At 40.9% G+C, this 27,685-nt stretch overlaps 1 protein-coding gene across 7 annotated transcripts in view; it reads left to right on the plus strand.

Moving 5' to 3' along the window:
* The first annotated feature begins 289 nt into the window (after positions 1-289).
* Positions 290-27,685, plus strand: part of LOC126295321 (zinc finger protein 93-like) — a 191,597-nt gene continuing 164,201 nt past the window's right edge. For 4 of the 7 annotated variants that reach the window (XM_049987785.1, XM_049987786.1, XM_049987780.1 and 1 more), the window contains exons 1-2: positions 386-538; positions 1,985-2,074. In XM_049987785.1, the coding sequence (XP_049843742.1) occupies positions 2,003-2,074 (72 nt within the window). In that variant the 5' untranslated portion in view covers positions 386-538; positions 1,985-2,002. Of the gene's footprint in view, positions 708-793; positions 960-1,984; positions 2,075-27,685 lie in introns of all 7 variants that reach the window. The other 3 variants (XM_049987783.1, XM_049987781.1, XM_049987784.1) reach the window with 3 other exon arrangements.

Below are 27,685 nucleotides of genomic sequence, written 5' to 3' on the forward strand. Positions count from 1 at the left end.
TTGTGATCGTCATTTTCATCTGTTTTCCGTCGTTCCCTTAGTTGCTCCAAGTTACACACCCCCACGAATTAATGGAAAAAAGGGAATTGTTCCTGTAGCGTGTAAATCAAATGGACTTTCACATGACGACAACACCGACAACGAATAAGGAAAGTCGTATCCTTTGTAATTACAAGTATTTTTGTCAAGCTCTTCTTTTGCCGTTGCTTTAGTGACCACCGTAAACATACTCATAACGACCGCCACCAGAGCCGCGTGATCGATTTAGATCGCACGTTCGATATGTATCGTTTGGACCTCGCGACTTCGAGAAGCAATCTTTCTTGGAAATTACTTTTTATTTCTTTAATAATACGTCCTTTTCACAGTGGTACCAGACAAACTGGCATTACGTATTAATTACAAAATTCCGCCTCCCCCTTGTGTTTACGATTGGTGTATCTGTGATTCTAAAAACTTTGACGTCCGAACATCTGACTGACCGTATGGAGACTGTGCATCGGCGGCAATTGTGACAGATCATGTGCTTTCGCTAACGGTGCGTTTTTAATCTTGGGACATGTTATGTTTTTGAGGAAATTTGTGTTACACACTGCAGGTAATAAATAAACATATAGAGATTACAAACATAACTAAATGAAAGACAAAAATTTGTTTTGCAACTCAGTTAAGACCGCACCTCTTGTGTATTATAACAACAGCTTATGGTGATGAGTATAGTAGTCTACGAATATCTTGTAATGACGCTGTGATAGTTATTCCTGACATAATTTTTTTCTATTGTTAATTTTAGTGGGTACACGTGAGTGAGATTGTACTCATTATTTAATTGTGACCACATCATCTACGGCGTGCTGGCATTTAATGTATACAATGATCTCCAGAGAAAGTGAATGTACGTTTTATATGCTGCGTGACTGACGAGAAAAGGCGGACAGTGAAGATGGCACATTCACTATGTTAGTATGGTTGTGTTGATTTTCTTAGTCGTAATAATTTTTGTGGAGGAACTTGGGCCGTGATGCGATGCAGGCTGGTCCAGGTTGTAGGGCTACTGTACGCCATGTTATAAGTGCCCCCCGTTATTAAATCGTATTGTGGTTTGGGTATGTTAGCTTGAAAGGAAATGCTGTAGAAAGTATTAATTCTGTTTCATTTTTTGTTAGTTTTCTGTGTGCTTTGATTATTCCGCTACTTCGTTTTCTTTTATAGTTCAGTAAATCCTATGAAAACACCAGTTTATTGGAGTGTGTGACTTTTAATGTTGTTCTGTAGAAGAATGTTGTAACGTTATTTAGGAAATGGCAAAAAATTTAATTTGGCTAAGTATCTTAAGTGTAATGTCTTTAACAAAATTAGTTTTATAAGGAAGAAGCTAACGAATGTTAAATCTTGATGGTAATCAAGAATCAGAACTTCCACAGTGTGACTACAGTTGAAAGTATATACTTTTCTTTCATGATCAGGTAAAGATGGCGGTGCTTACTCAAAATTGAGTATCAACCATGAATGATTATAGACGACGAAAGTTTTGAACTAACACCTGTGTTAAAAATGCTTATTCACTGGGTAGCTAACAATCTGTATGTCTGGGTTTTTGTCGTGTGCCTACGAGACTGAAATTAAGAGTGAACAAAGTCTAGTGGGAAATGTTTGGTTCTGTTCAGTAATTTCGTTGCAATGCATGTATTGTTTTGATTGATCATGCAAAAAATATACATATTGATTAACTGTCACAAAATGCTAGTGTGCCATAAGCCAGTGTTACATTGATTTTGAGTGTTCTGATCTTTATAACCAGTAAAATGTAAATGAGTTGACATCACTGAACAGTATTTTCCTCAGCCATATTTGAATCTATTTCCTGTGTAATCACACACTTGTTGCTCCCATCAGGGAATTGAAAATATTGCCTTTGAGCTGTACCTCATGGTAGCAACAGACTCTGTTAACAACTGTTTTTATCAGAATGCTTGTTTTTCAGACATATAGAACTGCAGCCATGGACCAGAAGCCACTTGTATGGATGAAAAAAGAGGAAACAGATGAAGTACCAACTGAGTCAGGCTCCATAGTAAGTGGCTTATTTGCATTTCTTAACAATGTTTCATTAATTACTATGTGTAGGATGGTGTATGCATACAAACAATTCATGTCATACTGCTGGAACTGTGAGCAATGCAGTCTACTAAAAATTGGTGATCTTTCACTGTCAAATATGATACGTTGCACAGAGCATTGAACTAAGCTTTGTGTTAAACCTCACATAGAGTTCAGGCAAGAGTTGAAATTTAATTTTCAGTAAACATGAAAATTTTTTAATGCACTGCTCGGTTATACTGATTACATTTTTCCTATAGAGTGAGTATAGTCTGCTCTGATATGCTTCTTTTAAATGACAACCTTAATGTGCAATTTAAGAATAACTGATTGTCATGAATGTTTGCAGTGCCATTAAATTTAGAGATCGGTCTTGTGCAGTTGGTACATTATTGCAGTGTAACATGGTATGGAATAAAAATTATAATTTGTAAATGATTTTTAATGGCATTTGTGTGGTCACAAGCCTCAGAAGTAAGTTTTGTATGGACATCAGGTGTTGAATTTGAATATGTAAACAAAGTGAAAGTAGGACTGACAGCAGCAACATTTCATTTCAGTCAGAGACATAAATTGTTACACAGTTTGTAGGTGTAGAATTTGTATGTTGCAGCAGACTGATCTACAGTGCAACCCAAGGACTAGGTTAGGTTTAAATTTGATAACGTGGTTGAGAGCTGGGGAAAGCCAAATAACAGCGGTGGTTACAAATTCACCAGTAGCACAGTCAAATGTTCACTGAAAAATGCAAGGGGAAGCCCAGAATGTAACTTTTACTCACATGAAGTCTTGTCTTTCTTTGTGTGCCACGTTAGTTGATTGACTGAACTTTCCTATGATCGCTCACAGCTGCAATCGGCGCTGACTTCGGTCGCGCAGCTTGAGGCTGTTGCCAATGGGCACCACTGTGGGGAGCCGGACTCGGGTATCACGGGGATGTCAACCTCATCCCGTCTGTCCCCAGATCGGTCTGCCGCTGTGGTTGCCCCGGTTGCTGCCCGCAGTGGGGCTGAGCCCTCGCCTGTGGTTGATTGGGAGGTCGTTCCAAGGCGTGGCAGGCAGCGAAAGGCGTCCCCGGAAGCTGACCAGAAAGCCTCCCCGGTGCGTCTGACAAACCGGTTTCAGGCACTGTCTCTGGCTGAGCCAGATGCAGCTGCCTGCCCTGTTTCAGAGGATCATTCTCAGCCTTCAAGGTCCGGGCAATCGCAGAGGTTGGGCTTACTGGTAGTTGGGAGCTCCAATGTTAGGCGCGTAATGGGGCCCCTTAGGGATATGGTGGCTAAGGAGGGGAAGAAATCCAGTGTGCACTCCGTGTGCATTCCGGGAGGAGTCATTCCTGATGTGGAAAGGGTCCTTCCGGATGCCATGAAGAGCACAGGGTGCAGCCAGCTGCAGGTGGTGGCACATGTCGGCACTAATGACGTGTGTCGCTTTGGATCTGAGGAAATTCTCTCTGGATTCCAGCGGCTATCTGATTTGGTGAAGGCTGCCGGTCTTGCTTACGAGATGAAGGCAGAGCTCACCATCTGCAGCATCGTTGACAGAACCGACTGCGGACCTTTGGTGCAGAGCCGGGTGGAGGGTCTGAATCAGAGGCTCAGACGGTTTTGCGACCGTATTGGCTGCAGATTCCTTGACTTGCGCCATAGGGTGGTGGGGTTTCGGGTTCCGCTGAATAGGTCAGGAGTTCACTACACTCAGTAGCGGAGGCTGTGTGGCGTGGACTGGGCGGTTTTTTAGGTTAGAAGGCCTCGGGAAAGTGCGGGATGGGCTGCAATGTCAAAGGGTGCTTGGCAATTACAGGACATGCTTGGATCAAGGAACAGTCGGAATTATAGTTGTAAATTGTTGTAGTTGCGCTGGAAAAGTCCCTGAGCTTCAAGCGCTAATAGAAAGCACAGAAGCTGATATCGTTATAGGTACAGAAAGCTGGCTAAAGCCTGAAATAAGTTCTGCAGAAATTTTTACGAAGTCTCAGACGGTGTTCAGGAAAGATAGATTAGGCAGAATTGGTGGTGGAGTGTTGGTGTCTGTCAGTAGTGGTTTATCTTGTAGTGAAGTCGAAGTAGATACTCTGTGCGAATTGGTGTGGGTGGAGGTTATACTTAACAGCCGAATTAAGTTAATAATTGGCTCCTTCTACCGACCCCCAGACTCCGATGATACAGTTGCGGAACAGTTCAGAGAAAGTTTGTGTCTCGTAACAAATAAATACCCCACTCATACGGTTATAGTTGGTGGGGACTTCAACCTACCCTCGGTATGTTGGCAAAAATACTTGTTCAAAACCGGTGGTAGGCACAAAACGTCTTCCGAGATTGTCCTAAATGCATTCTCCGAAAATTATTTAGAGCAGTTAGTCCACGAACCCACGCGAATTGTAAATGGTTGCGAAAACACACTTGACCTCTTGGCCACAAACAATCCAGAGCTGATAGAGAGCATCATGACTGATACAGGGATTAGTGATCACAAGGTCATTGTAGCTAGGCTCAATACCATTTCTTCCAAATCCATCAAAAACAAACGCAAAATAATTTTATTTAAAAAAGCGGATAAAGTACCACTAGAAGCCTTCCTAAAAGACAATTTCCATTCCTTCCGAACTGACTATGCGAATGTAGACGAGATGTGGCTCAAATTCAAAGATATAGTAGCAACAGCAATTGAGATATTCATACCTCATAAATTGGTAAGAGATGGAACGGATCCCCCGTGGTACACAAAAAAGGTCCGAACGCTGTTGCAGAGGCAACGGAAAAAGCATGCGAAGTTCAGAAGAACGCGAAATCCTGAAGATGGGCTAAAATTTACAGACGCGCGAAATTTGGCACGTACTTCGATGCGAGATGCCTTTAATAGGTTCCACAACGAAACATTGTCTCGAAATTTGGTAGAAAATCCGAAGAAATTCTGGTCGTATGTAAAGTACACAAGCGGCAAGACGCAGTCAATACCTTCGCTGCGCAGTGCCGATGGTACTGTTATCGACGACTGCGCCGCTAAAGCGGAGTTATTGAACGCAGTTTTCCGAAATTCCTTCACCAGGGAAGACGAATGGAATATTCCAGAATTTGAAACACGAACATCTGCTAGCATGAGTTTCTTAGAAGTAGATACCTTAGGGGTTGCGAAGCAACTCAAATCGCTTGATACGGGCAAGTCTTCAGGTCCAGATTGTATACCGATTAGGTTCCTTTCAGATTACGCTGATACTATAGCTCCCTACTTAGCACTCATATACAACCGCTCGCTCACCGATAGATCTGTACCTACAGATTGGAAAATTGCGCAGGTCGCACCAGTGTTCAAGAAGGGTAGTAGGAGTAATCCATTTAACTACAGACCTATATCATTGACGTCGGTTTGCAGTAGGGTTTTGGAGCATATACTGTATTCAAACATTATGAATCACCTCGAAGGGAACGATCTATTGACACGTAATCAGCATGGCTTCAGAAAACATCGCTCTTGTGCAACGCAGCTAGCTCTTTATTCGCACGAAGTAATGGCCGCTATCGACAGGGGATCTCAAGTTGATTCCGTATTTCTAGATTTCCGGAAAGCTTTTGACACCGTTCCTCACAAGCGACTTCTAATCAAGCTGCGGAGCTATGGGGTATCGTCTCAGTTGTGCGACTGGATTCGTGATTTCCTGTCAGGAAGGTCGCAGTTCGTAGTAATAGACGGCAAATCATCGAGTAAAACTGAAGTGATATCAGGTGTTCTCCAGGGAAGCGTCCTGGGACCTCTACTGTTCCTGATCTATATAAATGACCTGGGTGACAATCTGAGCAGTTCTCTTAGGTTGTTCGCAGATGATGCTGTAATTTACCGTCTAGTAAGGTCATCCGAAGACCAGTATCAGCTGCAAAGCGATTTAGAAAAGATTGCTGTATGGTGTGTCAGGTGGCAGTTGACGCTAAATAACGAAAAGTGTGAGATGATCCACATGAGTTCCAAAAGAAATCCGTTGGAATTCGATTACTCGATAAATAGTACAATTCTCAAGGCTGTCAATTCAACTAAGTACCTGGGTGTTAAAATTACAAACAACTTCAGTTGGAAGGACCACATAGATAATATTGTCGGGAAGGCGAGCCAAAGGTTGCGTTTCATTGGCAGGACACTTAGAAGATGCAACAAGTCCACTAAAGAGACAGCTTACACTACACTCGTTCGTCCTCTGTTAGAATATTGCTGCGCGGTGTGGGATCCTTACCAGGTGGGATTGACGGAGGACATCGAGAGGGTGCAAAGAAGGGCAGCTCGTTTTGTATTATCGCGTTATAGGGGAGAGGGTGTGGCAGATATGATACACGAGTTGGGATGGAAGTCATTACAGCATAGACGTTTTTCGTCGCGGCGAGACCTTTTTACGAAATTTCAGTCACCAACTTTCTCTTCCGAATGCGAAAATATTTTGTTGAGTCCAACCTACATAGGTAGGAATGATCATCAAAATAAAATAAGAGAAATCAGAGCTCGAACAGAAAGGTTTAGGTGTTCGTTTTTCCCGCTCGCTGTTCGGGAGTGGAATAGTAGAGAGATAGTATGATTGTGGTTCGATGAACCCTCTGCCAAGCACTTAAATGTGAATTGCAGAGTAGTCATGTAGATGTAGATGTAGATCTTTAGAGATGCATGTAGCTATTATATGAATTGAAAGCCACCTTCATTATGTAAACAGTTAAAACTTAATGTGTGATACGTGTAAGTTTTGGGCACGAGGATATGCTGAAAAGTAATGCCTCCGAATTTATGTGAAAATTATTAAAGCTTTTCAACTAAAACAAACTTTATTAACATTCTATGCCTTTATTCTTCATTTTTGTATATTTACTTGTCAACATCGTCATCCTGATGATAGACACCTTTCTTTCAATGACACCAGGTAGTTGGTGCTGTCATTGTAGAATTTTTACTTTGTTGGCAGACACACAGCCTCACCTCCATTCACACCAATTCACCACTATCAAAATATAGTGCCTGAAGATGTTCGTTAGTTGGGCAAGCCGGCACTGTATGGAGAATGATTGATAATAATGAATGCAAGGTGTCGGGCTGTTGCAAGTCAAAGGAAAGTTCTGTATGGTCTGGCATTGTCATGCTGAAGGATAGAGTGCTCCATGTGTGAATGAACTATTGAATTTATACTATGTGCTTTCTGAGGGTATTCTCATGTGATGACATGGTCACGTTACACACCCCCATGTTACACACTGTAATTCAGAGTCTGCTAGTAGCTGAGGATTGCATATTTTTCGGCAAAGTGGGAAAGTCAACAGAGTATGTGTGACTAGTAATACTTCGACTGATATTGGGAACAGTATAAAAATTTTAGAGGCATTACTTTCCAGTACATGCATGTGATAAACAGACAGATTTGGAAGTTCTCTCCAAAGTTGTGACATGGTTTGCTTGGCTTTGGCCAGCATCCCTTTGGAAGTCATAATACTGAATGCATACACACTGATGAGCCAGATCATGATGACCAGCAGTCTACTATTGATATAAACTTGTCTAGGTGATAACATTGTCAACTGGTGACTGATGACTGCTAGTCACACACATGGTGCATGTAGTATCGGGGAGTGTGCTCTCTGTGTGTAGGATGGGGAAGGTGAACATACTATCTGAGTTTGACCAGGGACAGGCTGTGATGGTCTGTAGACTGGGCGTGAACAATTCGGAAACTGCATGCCTTGTCAGGTGTTTGAGAATAGCTGTGGTGTTTTCAGCATATGGTGAAACCGAGGCAAAATCGCATCCAGACATCACGACAGATGAATGTTGTAGCTGGGCAAACTGGCAAAACAGGATAAGCAGTGAGCTGTGGCAGAACTAACATCAGACTTTAATGATGGGCAGAGTACAAGTGTGTTTTAAACACACTCCTAGTGATGAGTCTGTGCTGCTGACAAACCATACATGCATGCGCCAATGTTAAGGCCATGTTATTGAAGTTGCGACTGAAATGGACATGTGATCATCGACACTGGACATTGGCACAGTAGCAAACATTGCATGGTCTGATGAATACTGATATCTTCATCATACTGATGGGAGGGTGCATATCTGCCATCTTCGAGGGGAACAGCTACTTGACATCTATACTGCTGAACAGACAAGCTGGCAGTAGCACCATTATCCTCTGGGAAACATTCATGTGGGCATCTATGGGGCCAGTAGAGCTCTTGCAAGACACCATGTTAGCCAAAGAGTATCATAAACTGACCATGTACATTCTTAATTCTGATCATGTTTTCCATTTGCAGTAACATTTTTCAGCAAGGAAATGCACCATGTCACAAGGCTAGGAGTGTGATACAGTGGCTCAAGGAAAACAGTGGTGACTTCCAATTGATGTGCTGGCACCCCAACTCGCCAAATGTGAACATGGGATGTGATTGAAAGTGTCAGAGCTCTTTGTCCCCCCCACCCTCCTCCCCAGAATCATGGGAATTAGGTAACCCATATATGCACACGTGGTGCCAACTGCATCCAGCGGCCTACCAAGGCCTCACTGCTTCCATGGTGCAATGTTTCACTATTGTTATCTGTGCCAAAGGTGGACCTTACCAGCTTTTATGAAGGTGGTCATAATGTTCTGACTGATCAGTGTATGGCAGTTCCTGTTATTGAAAGAAAACTGTTCTGTTGTGATAGTACTAGAGTATTAGTATTATTTTTGCAGTTAATTAATACAAAGATCAATTAATAACAACATTTTGCTGTATTCTTGCTCTTTCCTGCAAGCATCTCTCTCCAAGGCATCCTCCTTGCATACACCATATTTCAGTGATACAGTCTTTCCAAGAGTTAAGTGGCCTACTATGTTCCTGCCAGAAAGGTGATTTCCAATCACAAACTGTCGTTTGGTCACCATTGTTAAGATTTTAAGCAAATGCCCATACCATTTTCTTTCTATGCTATCACTGTTTCATTCGTCCTTATTCCAACACTTACTTCAGCATTGCAAGCTTTCTCAGTCTTGATATTCTGGTGCTCCTTCATAAATATTGTTTTGAGAACTTTGCTTCTTTTAAGATCAGCATGTGAAATCCATAGTAAAAGACTGGTTCTAACTTTTAGCCTATGCTCTTTTTTTCTTACTGTTACAAATGTTCTTGCCCAACCTAAAAGAATCCATGAAGTTAGAATAATAATGAATGGTGTGCCAAGGTAGGAAGTGTGTGGTTTTTTAATAATTTTATCAGAAATAAGTGTTCAGTGAAATAAAAAGTTCTGATGTAACTGTTGGCTTCTAAAAGTTTTATGATTCAAATAGTAAAAGCAATAATAAATGGCATAATGCATGGTAGTTCAGTGTACCTGATCCTGGCACAGATACCTTATAAACAGCACAAGTGACAGGATTATCTTGGATGAGGGAGAATGCAGGAGAGAATAAATTGAAATCATTGTATTATAATTAAGTGATGGTGAAGAGTTTAACATGATTTACTGATAGTAGGTGGTACAGTACACATTGTTTGACCAGTAGGAGCCAGTGTTGTGAAAAACTTAAGCAGACTGAAGTGTGAAGGAACTGTGGAGTGAGAAACTGAAATTTCTTTGTGTTTAATAGTTACATGAGTCACAAGAACACTGGATTCATTTTCAGAATTGCAGGACACACTACACTATGCCCCAGCAGTTCAGTGTAACAAGATGTATAACAAGAAGCAATTTGGAATTTTGCCCAGCATTGTTGCTGTAGAATTTTTATGACTAATGTTTTTATTTTTGATTGAAGTATCATGTGAAGATTGGAACTGCTGGTGTTGGAAATGTATGTTAGTTATTAACTGAAGTCAAATGGTGATTATTCATTCTGGCTGAAACAAGAGAGGTATTTAATGGGAAAATAAATGACCACAATAGTGGCAAAATGAAACAAAGGGGCAAATCTGACTCTGGGTTTTAGACACTAGTGAATTCAGGATGGAAGATAATATTATGTACACCTTTCTCAGGGCCATGCAAAAATCAAGAAAAGCCAAATGTGTCTAGTATCAAACAGGAACTAGAAAATAAAATTAAAGTATAAATAGGTTTAATAAGGTGAGGGATTAAAGAACCTAGGAGAAATAAGAATCCCTGGCTGGTCAAGGAAGGTGATGATCAGAAGGCACAGTAGCTAAAGGAGAAGGATGAATGGCAGGTAAGAAGAGGAAGATTGAAAAGTACAATGCCTAAAGGAGAAGGAAGAAGTTATAGAATTTTAAAATGCAGACAGAAGAGCAAACAGGCAGTAAAGAATTTCTGAATTGGGAGCACCAATGATGCAAAACCAGTCTGAAACAATTGGAAATGTGGGAAGGTTACTCCAGGCGAGCACATATTTAGGTAAGGAATAAAATGTGTTAAAGCAGTGCATAGTGATTTCTCCAAAATAGAGAAGGCTGTAGTGGAAATCCAGGAAATAAGATGGACTCCATAACCGAATGGAGACTATGAAGTATGAAATTGCCAAGAACAAAAACAATATTGAAGAAACCATGCAGGAATATGATGAAAAGAGGGTTTGACATATCAAGAATTACAAGTTCTACCCAGAAGGCTCAGTCTATGATGTTACATATTTTAGCAAAATTTAGAGAAGCCTAATGGATTGCTTGAACAGAAGAAGATTTCAGTTTAGTTACAAGGAAGAAATGTTTATGAGGTGCAATCATTTAGGAATGACAGTAGAAAGCTACCAAGAATTTGACGTGGGATTCCCAGAAGCAAAATCCCAGGAAAAAAACATGAATAATGTTGACATCAGTGAGTGGATCAAAATGCTAGAGAGAATGTGTGGTGATGAAAGAAGAGAAAAGCGAAGCAGAACAAAACAAAAGCTTCCTGATCATCTCAAGAACATGAGGGGTGTTCTGAAGAAGCAAGGATGCAACAAGCCTTACAATGGTAAAGAAACCAAAATAAAGAAGAAAACACACACTTCAACCCTTGTTACTTGGTAATATCAGACAGAACCTAGGAATACTTGATCAAAACCTTACAGATATGAATGGCTTTGAAAATTATGTTTAATGAAACAAAGATTAGGAATCCAGCAGTGCGAGTTCAAGAAAGGACAGGTATGTATACATGCCAACACCACCCCAATGAATGAAGCATGTCTTCATGCAAATAAACAAAGTTACACTCTGGGGATGTGAAGTGTAAGATTATTTTCAATTTTTGGGTTATGTAATATCTAGCAACTCGTTTGGGAAATACCTCCATGAAAAACGTGGCCAGCAGGTTGCCATACCCCTAGGCAACCTTCACCAAAGCCAGACATGTGTTTATGAACAGTGGCAAATCGCTCTGTGTACATGCCAGACTCAGGCTGGCTTACGAGAGACACCAGCGTCACCCACCAACAGTGCATGTAGCCAACTGGTGCTTAAATACAGCACCACATTTCATCTGCATGCCATGCAGCATGCGTTCATATGTCATGTGACACCTCATGGAAATCTTTTTGCCAGATTACTTACAATGCTGCATGACCACTAGCTGACAGCACTTGCGCTTTGGGCTCAACGCCAGCTGTTCCTTGCTGCTCATCATTAGCATCTTCAGCAACAGTCCTTAGCACCACCCAGATCTCTGACAGGATGTCAACCCAGTGTGATCCAGGACTCCAACAAAGACAACAACTAGCCTGCACCCAACAGAGATGGACAGGAACCTGTCCACCAGCTGGACCACTTTGTAGGACTTGGTCAGACAACAACAAAGTTGAACAACAGTGAGACATTTGAACAGCTAAAGCGAAAGACGTTGTCATTCTACCAGAATTGGATGTTATTTGCTGTCTCACATCAGAACTGTAAACTGTTCATTTATGTCTTTATTAATGACTTCTTCCTTTTATTGCAACCTGTGGATCAGTATTAGTTTGTGCTGTCCTTGGCACCTTATAAGAACCAAGACATAAGAGTATACTATTTTTATTTTCTGGCAGACCATTGAAACAAACACCTGTAAAGAGTATGTAGAATGAGAACTTAATAGTGACTTAGGTTTCTTATTATCCATTTCTAAAAATAAAATATCTTAGTATCCTCATCATATGCAATATGTTGACACATAATTGATACTAACATGTTACCAAATAAAGGGAATGTGTGAGTAATACATGAGTTTCATAGTGATGCTGCGATAATGGTGCAAGGTGAGTCATTAAAATCGTTAGTTTGTGGGAATTAGATCTTCCTGACATGAAGGCTTTTTCTCCTTTGTTTGTCAAAATTTCAACAAGTTTGGAAAAAGGTATAGAAGGGAATGTAAGATAACTGTCTGTTGAGTTATTTGTGTCATGTTTAGTTTGGAGGTAAAGCTAATATGATGGATTGTTTACCATGGAATTGTTTGGTGCCAGAAAAGTAATTTGCGTGCTAAGTAAATGAGTGTGTTAAAGGCATATGTCTGTATTAATCATTTGTTATCATAAATAAGTGTTCAGTGAAAAACAGTGTTTTGATTGGACTATTCTAGATGTCTTATGACTCTGGTCTTGAAAGTAGGATGAGTGATGTGGCACAAGACAGTCCAGGTCAAGCTTTCCTACACAGTTAGTGTACACTGTGTTCCTTTACTTGATATGAGCAACATTACTTTTAGTTTTTCAGGTCATAGGTGTGTTATTTTATTTGAATGCACTATCATTATTTACATGTGAAGGTTATTAAACTAGAAAATATGACAGAAAAAAATAGCAGAAGTAGAAGGCTAATGTGCAAGAACATAATGAATTATCAAAGGTGTTCTCATTAATCAATTGTAAAATTTTTTGCTGCCTCCCAGTGAAATATATCATAGTGAATTTGTTGCTCAGAATTTCTAACTCACAAGAGGACTCGTACCCAGATCTACTAATTAATTTTTAAAAGTATGACAGTTGGTCTGTATATATCTGATACTTTTATATAATATGTATGTGATACATTTATATAATACTGTGAGTGCTTAAATGCACTCATTACAGTTTGTTATTATTACCATGGACTCAGGTTTACTCATGCAGCATGAATGTAAAAGAGGAGTTTGAGAAGAGTGCAAATAAAGAGATAGTTTTAGAATTTATGTGACTACATGGTGTTAAGCATTGTTGAGTTGTGGTGGAAATAATGAGGTGGTTGGCAAACGTGTACTCAGATTAGAAGTCACATTTCTGCTTTAGGGTAATAGTGGAAGACTCGCATGACTATAGTGAGTTCCTGGTCAGAAACTAGGAAACAGGCCAGATAGAATATTTTTTAATGCTTTATCTTGTATGGATTTAAGTATTATCTTTGAGTGGGTGAAATAGTTTTAGCATGTGTGTTTGTAAAATTGCTTCCTTACATTATAAATACACTTAAGAATTCTAAAAGATATGCATACAAAGTGACATTAAAATTGGTGCCAATTCCAAGAGTTGAGCTATGATGAACTCGACCATTACCAAGCGAGGTGGCGCAGTGGTTAGCTCACTGGACTCGCATTCGGGAGGGCTACGGTTCAATCCCGTCTCCGGCCATCCTGATTTAGGTTTTCCGTGATTTCCCTAAATCGCTTCAGGCGAATGCCGGGATGGTTCCTTTGAAAGGGCACGGCCGATTTCGTTCCCGATCCTTCCCTCGCCCGAGCTTGCGCTCCGTCTCTAATGACCTCGTTGTCGACGGGGCGTTAAACGCTAATCTCCTCCTCCTCCCTAACTCAAGCATTGGATGTTTTTATTCACCACATAATACTGCTGTCCTAGTTACAGAATCATTCCATGAATGTCTACACTCAATAGTGCAGAAAGATAATTTTAATCTGAGTGTACACTAAGGTGTCTGTACATACATTGCATGTGGTATGGACAAGCACTCGTGAAGTATTTTAAACAGTATTCTGAAAACTGTCCTGATCAACTAGTTTGACAGCACATGCATAATTGAAATATTTTAGACCTTGTAGCTATGAACAGTCTTGACATAATATACAATATTAGTATGGAGATGGATTAGTGGTCATGATGTCAGTGCAGTAATGATGGGTACAATAGCTAATGAACTGTTCAAGAAGGTTAGGAGAATAGCTTTGCTAGGAAGAGCAGATAAGCTGTTGTTGGCGTCCCACTTGGACAATGAGCAAATATCATTTAGGTCAAATATGGTGCACATAGAGGAATGTGGGCAAATGGTAAATGGTCTGTAAATCACACGCTGAACAAGTTTGTGGCAAGTAACTAGATTGCAGACAGAAAAGACAACTGTTGTTTAATAACAAAATCCAGAAAATGGTGAGGAAGCAGACTTGCGCTCTCGGTTCAAAAAAGTATGCCAAGTGATGATGGGCAAAAGTTGTGAGAAATTCTTGTCTGTAAAAGGATAGATGTGTGAAGCATACAACTATCACCCTCGTACTTCAGCAACAGATTTTGCTAGAACATGAGACATAAAATCACTGTGTGTCAACGGCTTCTCTCCAGTCACTCATTGACCAGTCTGGTGTGGCTCTAAAGGAATGCAAAAGGAAAGCTGAAGTTTAAAGTTTTGTACAGGAGTTGACCAGTGCACAGAATCCTGTACTGGGGACATAGTAATGGGCTGCGTGGTGTAGATAAGAGAAAGAGAGAAAAAAAGAAGTTGCCATGTCAGAAAGGAATCACAAATCAGTTCTCCAGAGAGAACTCTAGAGGATTGGCCCCGTACTTAGCTTGCATTTATTGCAAATCTCTCAGCTCATACAAAGTCTCAGGCAGCTGGAAAGAAGTGCAAGTGATATCCGTATGTCAGAATGGTAAAAGAATATATCTGCAAAATCACAGGCAAATATCCAAAACACTCCATTTGCTCCAGAGTTCCTGAACATATTCTCAGATCGAACGTAATACATTTTCTTGAGACAGAAACAATAAACATCTTGACCTTTTGTCACATTATATCTTGCGTACCAACATGCAGACTGCATATTGCTAGATTTCTGGAAAGCATTTGATGCAGTGTCCCACTCAGTACTGTTAAGGGAGATATGAGCATATGGAATAGGTTCCCAGATATGTAAATGGCACGAACACTTCTCATGTAATAGAGGCCAGTATTTTGGCCTTGACAGCGAGTTGTCGTCAGACACAAGGGCATCACCAAAAGTGACATAGATATATTCTATAAGACAGCTGTTATTCTCTATATGTAAAATGATCTAATGGGCAGCAGTCTGTGGCTGTCAGCTTGCTTCAGAAGTAGAAAAATGCAAGTGAATGCAGTAAGAGAGACAATCCCATAATTTCAGAATACAGTATTAGCAGTGTACAGATGGTCTATTAAATATGTAGGCATAACATTGCAAAGTGATATGAAATGGAACAAGCATATGAGTTCGTATGTAGATGTAGATGCACAGCTGCATGAAAGATGCTAATCAAGTTGTGGATTGCATGTGGAATGCATTCTTGTACTTTCTAGGTTTGGAAAACTACTTTGTAAGGCTAACAAGTAGTTAACTAACTGGAGTACGCTAAGAGTCAAGGATAAGTCATCTGCTTTTGTCAGTGAGAGGAATACATTTTGTGAAATGTCAAAAAAAGTATATATAAAACTAAAGCGGTGGTAAGCTGTCATCAGCTTGGAGGTTCTGAATGCTGCTGTTATCTTCTACTACCAACACACACACACACACACACACGCGCGCGCACACACACGCACACACACAGTGGTATGCTGTTGCACTCTTTCCACCTCTGAACTGATTTTTCTCAGCCAATTACAAGGTATCTGTAGCTTAATGACAGAGACCTTTGGATTTGTAGTCTTGCAGTTAGCCATTGGGTTACCTAATACTAACAAAGTCTAGAGTTATTCTCATTAGGTAATAATAGCATGGGGCATATAATATTTAAAAAAAAAACACTAGACTAAATTGCTATGTAATCTTACCATACGGAATACACACCAGTAGTAGTTTCTGATCAAAGGGAAGGCCACATGACCTAAAAGCTCAGCTACCAGATACAATTAAAAACAAAAAAGTTGTTGAACTGACCTCTCTGTGGCATCAGAACTGATCATTTATGGAACAATAAATAGTTTGTTGTGTGTTTAGAAAAAGACGAAGGTGATTCCAATCTGTAAGAAAAGACACAGAAATTATGTTCAAAACAACAGACATACCTAGTTAATGCAAAAATCTTAATGAATGATTTTGTAATTCTATATGATGGCTCTTTTTGAAAAGCAAATGAACTCCTCTGAAAGAATGGAAATGGATCCCATAATCACAGGTCATGTGGACTATTTGCTTTGCTTATTCACAAAACTGGCACAATGCAGTCAGCCTGTAAAATCAGGTCATAGTTTGGAAACAGTTGCTGGGTTAAACCTAACTAAGTTATCAGTCTTGCTGATGTGCCTTTCACTGTCTCAGCACCTCTACTATGCAGTGAGTTGTTACCTTATGCCTGAAATTACCTGCAAGCAGTAAGATGTATTATAACGGAATGATGCAAATGAGTAGGTGCAAAGTACACACCACTGCCACAGGTAAACTAAAGAAATATTTTCTCTTGTAATGTAGTGTCCAACAGTCACAGTTAACACACACAACATATAGAATCAAAATGAATGTTTCCATAATTCCCTAGTTATTTGTGGCAAAAAGTATTTGAAGTACAGTGACATGTTTGCAACATGAAAATATTATTCAATCTGAGAATTTTATTTTCACTAGTCTTTGAGGAGTTTGTTGCCATCAATAGCATGTGCTTTCATGTATTCCACAAATTTCATCTGTATTCATTCTTTCCCTTCCTCTCCCCATCACTTTTGTGACACTCCCACCACAGTGATGCCTAGTCTGGCTTTTCAGTGTACATTCCATGCCTTGCTAAATATTGCAAGAGTTTGTACCTAGGATTGCAGCCAGCTTTCAATTCAAAGGCTAATTTGACCATGATAACTTTCTTGGAGGGCATTAAATTCAGGAACTATGAATACTTCAACAATTTACTGTTAAAATTTTGACAGTCAGTTGTCGAAAAACACTATCGGCTCTCCATGAGTCTTCTGCTCTCTATCTGCTTGCTTTATGTAATGCACCACTGCCCTAGTCACAGAATCGATGAAACCTTTGGTTAAGAACATCCACTCACTCCAAATGAAAGGACCCAATCAGTTCTGGGAATGACGCTGAAAATTGTGTGCACTGCCTGCACCCCACACATGGGATAATGGCTCTTCTCCATTCGTGCCCGTTACCTGCATGAACTGAGGATGGCATCAGAACCCAAACGACAAGCATCATTGGTGCCAACATGAGGCACAACTTGCAGAAAGTTGCACCGTGTAAACTTGATAGCCACAAGCAGATGGCATCCTTCTCATCTTGGACAATCCCCCCTTCCCCCCCCCCCCCTCCCCTCCCAGTAGACGTATGCAGTACATGTTGGATTCGTTTCCAGTCCTGGATGCCGTTTGGGTAAGCAGCTCCATAATGTATCTGACCTTGGAGCTCCTGATCATCTAGCAAATCCCTCTCCCCTTGTGCCTGTTTGGACACTGATGGATCAGCACCTGCCAGTCCTCCCATAAGATGGATGGGTGAGGCTCAGCATTCACTTCCTGTCTCAAACAAAGCTAACTGTTACCTCCCACTTATCATTGTTTGGTGAGTGCAGCTCATTCACATTAGGTTCACTGCAAGGTGCCTTGGTAGCAGAGTCGTGGGCAAGGTAAACAACACCCGAGGTGTCCCATGTGATGATCCAGATTCTCCATCACTGCTACTATGAGGGGCAGCAGCCTGAAAGCTGCTGAACATGGCCAAAAGTATTTTCAGCTATTCGCAAATGGAGCCCATCTCCTCATGTATCTGCATACATCATGCACATATTATATCTATTTGAGTACTACTAATCCAAGAACCAACCATAAAAGCACAGACAGAAAGAACTTGCTATCCTCCTGATGTTTCACCAGTAGAGGCTGATGCATTACTGAGCTGTGTAGCTGGCTGTTCAAAAGAATTGACAGCTGTGCTGCAGACTGTGCAAACACAGTTTAGTCCCTAAAATGTGAGACTAAACCTTTCAACCACAGAACATTTAAGGAATGCAATTAAAATGGAGAAAGCTACATATGAGCCACTGAGAGCCAAATTCCCAGTTCTAAGAAATGAAAGATTTTTGTAGTTTATTTAGTGTGATTTCATGCTTTACAATAATTCATGATCCATTTGATGAAATGTGCAAATGAAATATAATAATTACAGGTAGTAAAGACATTTTAGTTGTTTGTACCCTAAATTCCTTTTTATAGTTCCTGAAATTTGGAGTACCATTTATCCTCCCACATTTTCTGAAAGTGAAAGGTAAAGTAGTGTAAATTAGGAGCTGTACCACTCTTCTTATAAATGTTTTCATGAACTTGAATACCTGAGTAGAAATATGATCTTTTAATGTCCATAATTCCAATTTATTTATAACACACAAGATGTAAATGTGTGTGTGTGTGTGTGTGTGTGTGTGTGTGTGTGTGTGTGTACTTAATCGTCACATCATGCACATTTCTCTCACATATCGAGTTAAAATAACTCCGTTGTTGTTCGTAATGCCTAGAATGTTACCTACTGAGTCAGTGTAGTAGTTCAGCAGTGCATGTATCGACAGATAATTGAACTGTTGTTCCTAAATTTTGAAATTTCTTAAAATGTGATTCTTGCCATGCTAATGTTGAAATAGGTTGTATAATAGAGCATGTCTGCTTATTCGATTTCATCATCCAGATTTCTGAGCCAAATTTGCAGTTGTCCGTTCATTCAAGAAAGCTTGGTGCCCTGGAGGTATGTACGGGCCAAGTATCATCATATTGATCCATTTTGCCTTGGTTGCAGGTCACACAGCGTTGTTGAGAGGGATGAGTTTTGTGGTTTATGTATTTAATGTGAGATATCACTGTGTTGTGCATATAGGCTTTAACCTAGACTTCAATCTAGACTTCAATATGGAGTGCAAACTTCCCTTATAAAGACAATTTCTGCTTTAATAAATCTGGATATCATGAATCTAAAGAAAGACAACAGTGCTGATAGTTACTAGCACTTCTACAGTGCTTTCTGATGTTAGAATGTAAATACACATGCAAACCAGCACAGAACAAGACCATGTGGCCTTGCTGCTTGACTTACACCACTATTCCTGCAAATGCACTCAACTCGGAGATGAGAGTGAGTATGCTCTCAAGTGGCTCCAGTGGGAGTTACTGTTATACCACTTCTCCACAACAAATTTGTGTGTGTTGTGAGTAAGCACAGTTATGTAGCTCAAAACAAAATTTTTTGGCATAGTCCCCTTTGATTTCAGCAGCTTATGTGTAACCTGCTGCTGAAACAACCCTGATTAAATTATGGTGTTATTAGTGGTCAAATAATTTACTAGCTTAATCTTTGTTTTAAATAACCATTACCTAATGGATAAGTGCAAATCAGTTTTGACTGCTATGGGTGTTGGTTAAATAGAAATTTGGCTGCTTAATAATGCTACATTCAAAGAAAAGAGATTTTTGCATTAAACAGGGTCACAAAAGTTAGCACAGAGTACATATTTATTCACATCTAGTCTTGACACAGATCAGATATGCATGTGGTTTCTGTTCTTTTGGATATGTCCAAGAGAACACACACTATTTTGAACCTACAGCCACAACCAATTGAGGCACAAAGGAATTAAAGACATTGGGTACTGATTTCTGTCAATGGGGAAAGTTGAAAATTTGTACTGGACCAGGATTTCAAACCGGGTCTTCCACTCTCAAGAAAGATGCACTGACTATGCCATCAGGACACAGTGGTCATCTTAACTGCATAGATTATCCTAGCATGCCTCCTGTTAGACTGCAGTTCTCAACCTGTTCACATACTACTGATGTAGTGCCCTTGCTCATCATCCTCATTACTCACAGTGTCTCCCTCATTCCCATAACAGTTAGAGCTGTGTGTACATGTGCAGTGGAGGGGGTCATTGGCTGACATCACCATATTTATATATGTTGTGTCTGTTCTTTTGGACATGTTGATTTATCATCACATCCTGTTCCAACAATCTGAATGTGTTTGTGTTACTGCAGTTCATTGGCCAGCATGGTGGACATGAATATGTAATATCGGCATTCCATATTTATGATCATATTCATGGCAAAAACACTTGTCACAGTATGGTATAATTTGGTTTGCCGATATCAAAACACAGCAATGGGGACACAAACTCAGCCAGTGTGATATTCCAACTCTCACTATGCCATTATGACCAACACACTCAGTGCCCAGCTGCATCACTGTATCTGGTGACGATGATAACGACAACAGTAATTCATGTACACAGGGAGTGTTAGGTGATTGACTGCTGATTCCTGGTCTCTTCTAGTTGTGCAAGTAAAATATACTTATCTTCCAGGAAGTGATCACACATCCTTTACACTGCTGTGCTGGCATGTCATAGACCGCAATTGGAATCTTTCTAGGCTTAGACAAGCAGTTGCTGGACTTACGAAACAATGGACAACTGTGCAACAAACTGCATGAAGCTGCACAGTACAGTTTCATAAATGTGAGATTACACATCTGAAATGCTCATGGTCTTTACGTAGGGAACCTACTGTTTACCACTGAATAACATACATAACAAAATCACAAAATATGCAGCAGAGATTACAAAATCAGCAAAGGGTCTGATTTGAACCTTCAGCTCTGGTCCAAATTATGTGATAGGTCATTCCCAGCATGACTCTACAAATCAAAAGATGTTCTTTTGTCCTGCTAACAAATATATCCATTATAAAATCTTCTTGAGTTGACAGCTGAGTCAGTCCGCAGCTCGTGGTCATGCAGTAGCATTCTCGTTTCCCATGCCCGTGTTCCCGGGTTCAATTCCCGGCGGGGTCAAAGGATTTTCTCTGCCTTGTGATGACTGGGTGTTGTGTGCTGTCCTTAGGTTAGGTAGGTTTAAGTAGTTCTAAGTTCTAGGGGACTGATGACCATAGATGTTAAGTCCCATAGTGCTCAGAGCCATTTTGACAGCTGAGTCAATGTGTTGTTCTCCAGCAACGTTTCGACAAGTTTCTTACTTGCTATCTTCAGGCAGAGATGGCAAGTAAGAATCTTGCTGAAACTTTGCTGGAGAACAACACATTGACTCGTCTGTCAACCCAAGAAGATTTTATCATAGAGATTTGCCAAGAAACCCTGCATACTCATAAAATGTAACCATCATTGCCCTCTTCAGCCAACAGCCAAAACGTATGCTTAAGAAGTCCTCTGATCCCAACTGACAGATTTAATTGTTGCACATAAGCCACATGTCATAGCTGGCCAATAGAATATCCCAGATGAAATTCCTGGCATAAATGTAGTATTGTCATCTCTTTTCTTCCCTGACAAGTCAGCTAAGAATGTCACCTTTCTGACATTGAGGGTCCTAGTGATGATCAGTCTTTGCCTCCTTGCAAGGATGGTTTTCCCCAGTCTCAACAGAAAATTCAGTTACATTGGTTAGGGTGTACTATCAGTAACACTAAACACATGTCACTTCCAAACTTTTTGATATTTGTTTTTAGCTGTGTGTCACTGTTGGTAAGCTACATTTAGATGTTGGATTTGTAATGTTCCCTTCCTTTTCAAATGCTCACTTGGAGATACAGTTACCGGTCTTATTAAGAGTGCACTCCAGCAGATTTGTCATAATGTATTCGAATGTTTCCAGAGTTACTTGATAGTAACTATAGAATGGATCTGTACTATTACAAGTTCTTCTCTACCATGTAACCATTTTTTCTCTCCTTTTCTGCCATCTCAACCTTCACCTCAGTGAGAGAGATACATTGAGGGTAGAAATTCATGTCACCTATTAAACATGAGAGAGTCTGACCGATGTGCTCCAAGGAAGCAGAAAGTCATTTGCAGACCTCAACTACCATTACATTTTCCATCCGTGTTTCTTCTGTTCTTTTCTATACAACACCCATAATCTTTGTGTTTTGTTTTATGATGTTACAGCTCAGGATGGTGAAAACTGCTGTGCAAGATGAATCCAACTGATTGTAAGCTACAGTCTTAAAATTTTATTTATGGAGTCTTTGGACCTCATTTGAACATGCACTGTTGCTATTTGCGTGCAAAAAGTCCTCAACATAGTAAAGCATTGCCACATACCTGTAACTGTGGCCAGTTTTCCATGCCTCTCCAAAAAAGTAGCAAAGTCCCCAGGCATGTTTCATGACCAAGTAGAATCAACTGGGAACCCAAGAGGTTCAGAAACACCAGAAAAATTTAATAATGCAAGTGAACTAATAGTGTTACTTGTAAGTCACACTGCTGATGTTCCTGACTGAGCTAGGTTTTCAACAAAGGCCTGTCTAATCCACATGACAGTGGCAGCTACAGCAGCTTGAAGATGAACCATGAAGTTAATAAATTAAGGCAAGGCTCTCACATTCCCACAAACAAGCAAAAGCTAAATACAGATTGAGAAAAATTTACAATATTGGTTTCCACACAGAAACATGCAGTAAAAGAACATACTTAGCACAAAGATACATACCTGCTAAATGCTGCTAGTGCAGAAGTGCTGTACTTGTTCTGTACACATCATAGGACCAAACAGCTTTCCTTTACAGAAAATGCCATGACAATTTTTCAGTTGAGTGCTCCGAAAAATGAATTTGTGGTGCCACTGCTTTTGTAAGGAAAATCAACCGATACAGTAAGAGATTCCACATCATGGAAGAAAAATGTGGATGTAATGAGGGAAATTGCTGCAAACTCAAGTTAGGTAGCATACCTCGGTATTCACTGAGAGCTGAAATTATACCAAGAGTGTGATGGCATCTTTAGACCATTTGACTGGGAAAAGTGAGGAGGAGAGTAAACTAGTGAGATCTTTTACTCTAGTGCACATAAGTGAGCACTGCTTTCTACCTCAAGACCATTTCTTGTGCCTATTTAGTACAATGCAAAATATGTCTTCAGTTTTGGGTTAGTATGACAATAACAATGGGTATCTAGATGGCAAATATGTGAGTTGTTTTCTGTGACTTCTGAAGGATTGCTAGTGGTACAAGCAAAACAACTATATTTTTTGAGATGTAAAATTAGTAATTTTATAGCCAATAACGCCTCCATAATCCACTTTAGTACTGTGACTGTGGTATTGGAGAGGAGGAGAAAGTTGTCATGATATGTAACATTTTTCTATTTTGGTACAGTAATAACATGCCATTGTTTTGCAAAATGAGTAAAGTTTTATTTAAGGAAAATTAGCTGAGTACTTAGCTTTACCTGGGTATCTGTTTACTCCAATTCTTACCTGCTGCACATACATTCTCTGTTGACCTCCACCCCCATTCTCCATTCACCACCTCCACCCCATTCTCTGCCCCTGTCCCTCAGGCAGCTCACAACTGTTTTGTGAGTACATGCTTGGCTGCCACAGAGCCCCAGCCTTTGTAGCATTATTCCCTTTCTGTGCTGCAACCTTATACCTTCACTATCCCTTCCCCCCTCTGCCTCTCCATTGGATGGTTTTCTTGGTTCAGACCCTACTTGGAAATAGTCTGTGGCTGGGACTCAAGTTTCCACATCTGGTGTTTTCTACAACTTCACATTAAATAAATGCATGGCCCCAATTGTTGGGTTTGACCTGCCACCAATATTAGCCTTCTGCAGAAGTGCGGATCATCCACAGAAGGTCACTGAATGCATCGTATGCTCCACTTTTGCACCCTTGCCTTTAATGTGGTAATATATGCAAAATCCAGCTTGGTAGTCACCTGTTGTAATGGGTTGTCAAGTACTTGCATGGTGGTAGCCCCCCTGACCACAGATGGCTTACACTGGTGGTGCCTGAGCTGAAAACACCCCATGAATGACAAGAAGTATCTGCCCATCATGGCAGAGGCAAAGGGACTCCGAGTAATGGATTTCTGGGCAGGTAGCTGTTGCTGAGGCTGGGTGGTATCCATGGGGGAAACCCTGAATTGGAATGGATGGCACTATGGAACATAAGTGATAAATGAAGTAGATGAAGTTATCTGCTGCTGGTGGTGGCGGCCATACAGTCTTGGCAGTCTCTATGTAAAGACAGTTGTCGTTCAGTGCAGAGAAATAGGACCTTAAAATGTTCCCTGGTTACACCATGGGAGAAACATAGGGCTAAGTGGTAAACAGAAAAATACTCCCCCAATACTTCATTTGCACAAGGATTGATTATGATTCTTTGTTGACCACAAATCCTTTATTCTTTGTAGAAACTATATAGGACAATTTTGGGTAAATTCCAGTCACCTACTAAATGTAGAGTGGGTTAATTATGATCAAAACATCATCTCCCCACCCTGTCACAGGGACTGCTCACTTGCAACAAGCTGGGTAATGTACTAGTGACTGTCATTCCCATAAAAGTCTTAATATGATTCAGGCCATCATTTTCGACTGTAACCTGCTCTTACAATCTGATGATCTACATGCCAACTTGGAGTGATAGGATGTACACTTCGTCTATCGGTTACATAGGAGACCAAAGTACAGTAGGGCCACTACCATTGTCTTCATGTTGATCACTGCAGGTGATCAAGGTGATGGTATACCAATTCAGTGTGAAATGCATGTTCCCCCATCTCCCAAATGTGGTGCTTAAAGTGTCTGGAATTTGGGTATGTGTCTTTGCATTGCATCACTAGCCTCACCTGTAGAGACTGTGGATGAGTGCTGCTTGCAAATGCTCTATGTGCCCCTCCTTCCTTCTCTGTCAACTGTGTATAGCACCATTCTCTCTGCTTTGCCAGATTGCACTGTTTCCCAGAGAGAGAAGATACTAGAGTAGAAGACTGGACAAACTTACTTATCAAGGTGGCAAAACGAAATAAAAGCCATTGCACCCAGCATGCAGAACAATGTCATATGCTATAGCTGTGTCATCATCCCATTGCCAACATTACTCCCACCCATTACAACTCCTACAGTGGGTCCTCAGGATCACTCAAACATGCCTGCCCCCTGATGCTTGGGAGCTCACTTCTTGCTGCTTGCCCCACACTTACTTTGGTGTTGGCAGCTTCCCACCCACCAGGGGCATTGGTCCCCCACATCTCAGCCAGACAAGTGACCTTCTCCGGCTTCTCTTGACAGAAAGAGGTTCCTGGACACTTCCTTCCAATGTTTCCATTAGCCTATAATCGGACAACTGCCAGTGGCTGAAGGAGCCATAGGCTGCTGGTCTCAGGGCTTTATGCTCATCATCTTTACTTGAAAGTGATTCAAAGAAGCCCTACCATCATCAAAATCCTCTAAGGAAAGGAAAGACAAGAAAAAGATGAGAACCTTCTGGTGTCCCCCACACTACCAGATCCCGCCTCTTCCATTTCTGTGGCTAAGGTGGACATTCCGGTGGCCCCTGAGGCTTCTGTTTGCACCTCCAAATGGAACCCGAAACCTATATATATCAATAAGATAACCTCTCAACCAGTGGCAGCATGTGACCCTGGGGCATAACCTGCCCTGCCTCCTTTGTCCCTTCATCACCTGACAGCACAACAACAATATTTTTCTCCTGTGAAATTGTTGCGATATTTTCCATCACCTGGTGCAGATACACATTTTCAGCACTTCCCCTGCCTTCTCTTTTGCCCATCAGGAGTCTTGTTACCAGCAACATATCCACCAGACCTTTGTGGATATTGGGGATATTATCAGAACTGGGCAACCTATGGCAGGATGTCAGGAACAGTTTCTGCAAATGTTCTGGACACTATATATGGGCTAGTGCCTCATGATATGCCTTTTGAGGCTGTGGCTGTTTGGGTAAGGGCATTTCAGGATATTACCATCTGCAGTGTTTACCTTTCTACCAATGATGAAGTGAAGTGTCTCAGAATGTATTATTTGCTTTGGTTCCTCAGCTCCCCCCACCTTTCCTAATTTTGGGTGATTTCAATGCCCATAACCCTTTGTGGGGTGAAACTACTGTTACTGTTGGTGGTAAAGACATCACAAACGGTTTCACCTTTTCCTCTTGAATACTGGTACTATAACACACTTCAATGCATTGCATTGAATTTTCTTGGCCACTGACCCTTCCATTTTCAGCCCTTGTTTTCAAGGTTAGGTTAGGTTAGGTTAGGTTAGGTTAGGTTATTCTCCCATCCATCCAAGGGAGTTCACAGATATATTTGTGGGAGTGACCACTCCCCTATCTCACTCCCTCAGTATCACTGCTCTGGATGCCTGCCCAGATGGGTTCTCGACAGTGCTGACTGGGTTGCTTTTACCTTTATTGTTGCCCTTGACTCTCCTTCACATGGAGATATCAATGAGGCAATCCAAAATACAGTTACAGCCATTCTTCTGGTAGCTGATGTTGTGATTCCTTGGGTCCGCCTCAACTGAAGATAGTACCTTGGTGGCCTTCAGAAATTGGAGAGGCCATAAGTGTCTCATCATTTGAGTGTCTCATTGCCTTTAAACAGCTTCATAGTCATGTCCACTGCCTGATAAAATGATGGAAACAAGAATGCTGGGAACAGTAAGTTTCAGCCATTGTAACATGTACCTCTCCTTTGCAGGTTTGGACTAAGATTAGATATCTCTACAGATATGACACCTGTAGGTTTACCAACTAAATATTTTGCTCTGCATAATGCTGGAGACCCAGCATCTGGGAATTATCAATCTGCTTTTCCTGTTTCAAAACAGTACTTTGAGTGAAAGCAATTATCTTTTGCTACATACCATCTGGAGCCATATAATACTCCATTCAGCAACTGGGAGTATGTCAGTGCTCTAGCCCACTGGCCTGATGCAGCCTCAGGGGTGGACTGCATCCACAATCAAATGATAAAGCACCTATTGGTGGATTATCAGCATCATATCCTTGCCACCTTTAACCGCATCTGGAGTGAAGGCAAGTGCTCTTCACAATGCTGAGAGAGTATCATTGTACCAGTGCTGAAACCAGGTCAGCACTCTCTAGAGATGGACAGTTATCATGCAATAAGTCTCACCAGTGTTCTCTGTAAGTTGTTTGAAAGCATGGTGAGCTGGCAGCTGCATTGAGTTCTTGAGTCTTGGGGTCTTATGGCTCCATCCCAGGGTGGTCTTTGCCAAGACTGTTCCACTACAGATAACCTGGTTTTCCTGAAGTCTGCCATCCAAGCAGCTTTTGCTTGATGTCAATGCCATATAGCCATATTTTTCAATGTGCAAAAGATTTGTCACCACTTGGTGACACCACATCCTTGCTGCCTTACACAAATGGGGTCTCTGAGTGACCCTCTCTTTCTAGTAGCCATCACTGGTCTAGCAGCAGTTGTCGGCTCGTCAGTATCACCCCTCTTTTTATGCTAACAACTTTTGCCTCTACTATTGTTCCTCTAATGTTGATGTTGCTCAACATAAGCTGCAAGGCACCTCAACGGCCCTCACCCATGGCTTTCGGATTTCAGCTGCTAAAACTTGTACCATGCATTTCTATCAATGTCTTACCATTCATCCACAACCAGAGCTTGTGGGTGCCTGATTAACATCAGCTGGGGTGCAGATTTCCCTACCCTTCTGTGACTTTACAAAGCCCTGATGC

The sequence above is a fragment of the Schistocerca gregaria genome, chromosome 11, assembly GCF_023897955.1.
Source record: "Schistocerca gregaria isolate iqSchGreg1 chromosome 11, iqSchGreg1.2, whole genome shotgun sequence".
Taxonomy (NCBI): Eukaryota; Metazoa; Arthropoda; class Insecta; order Orthoptera; family Acrididae; genus Schistocerca; species Schistocerca gregaria.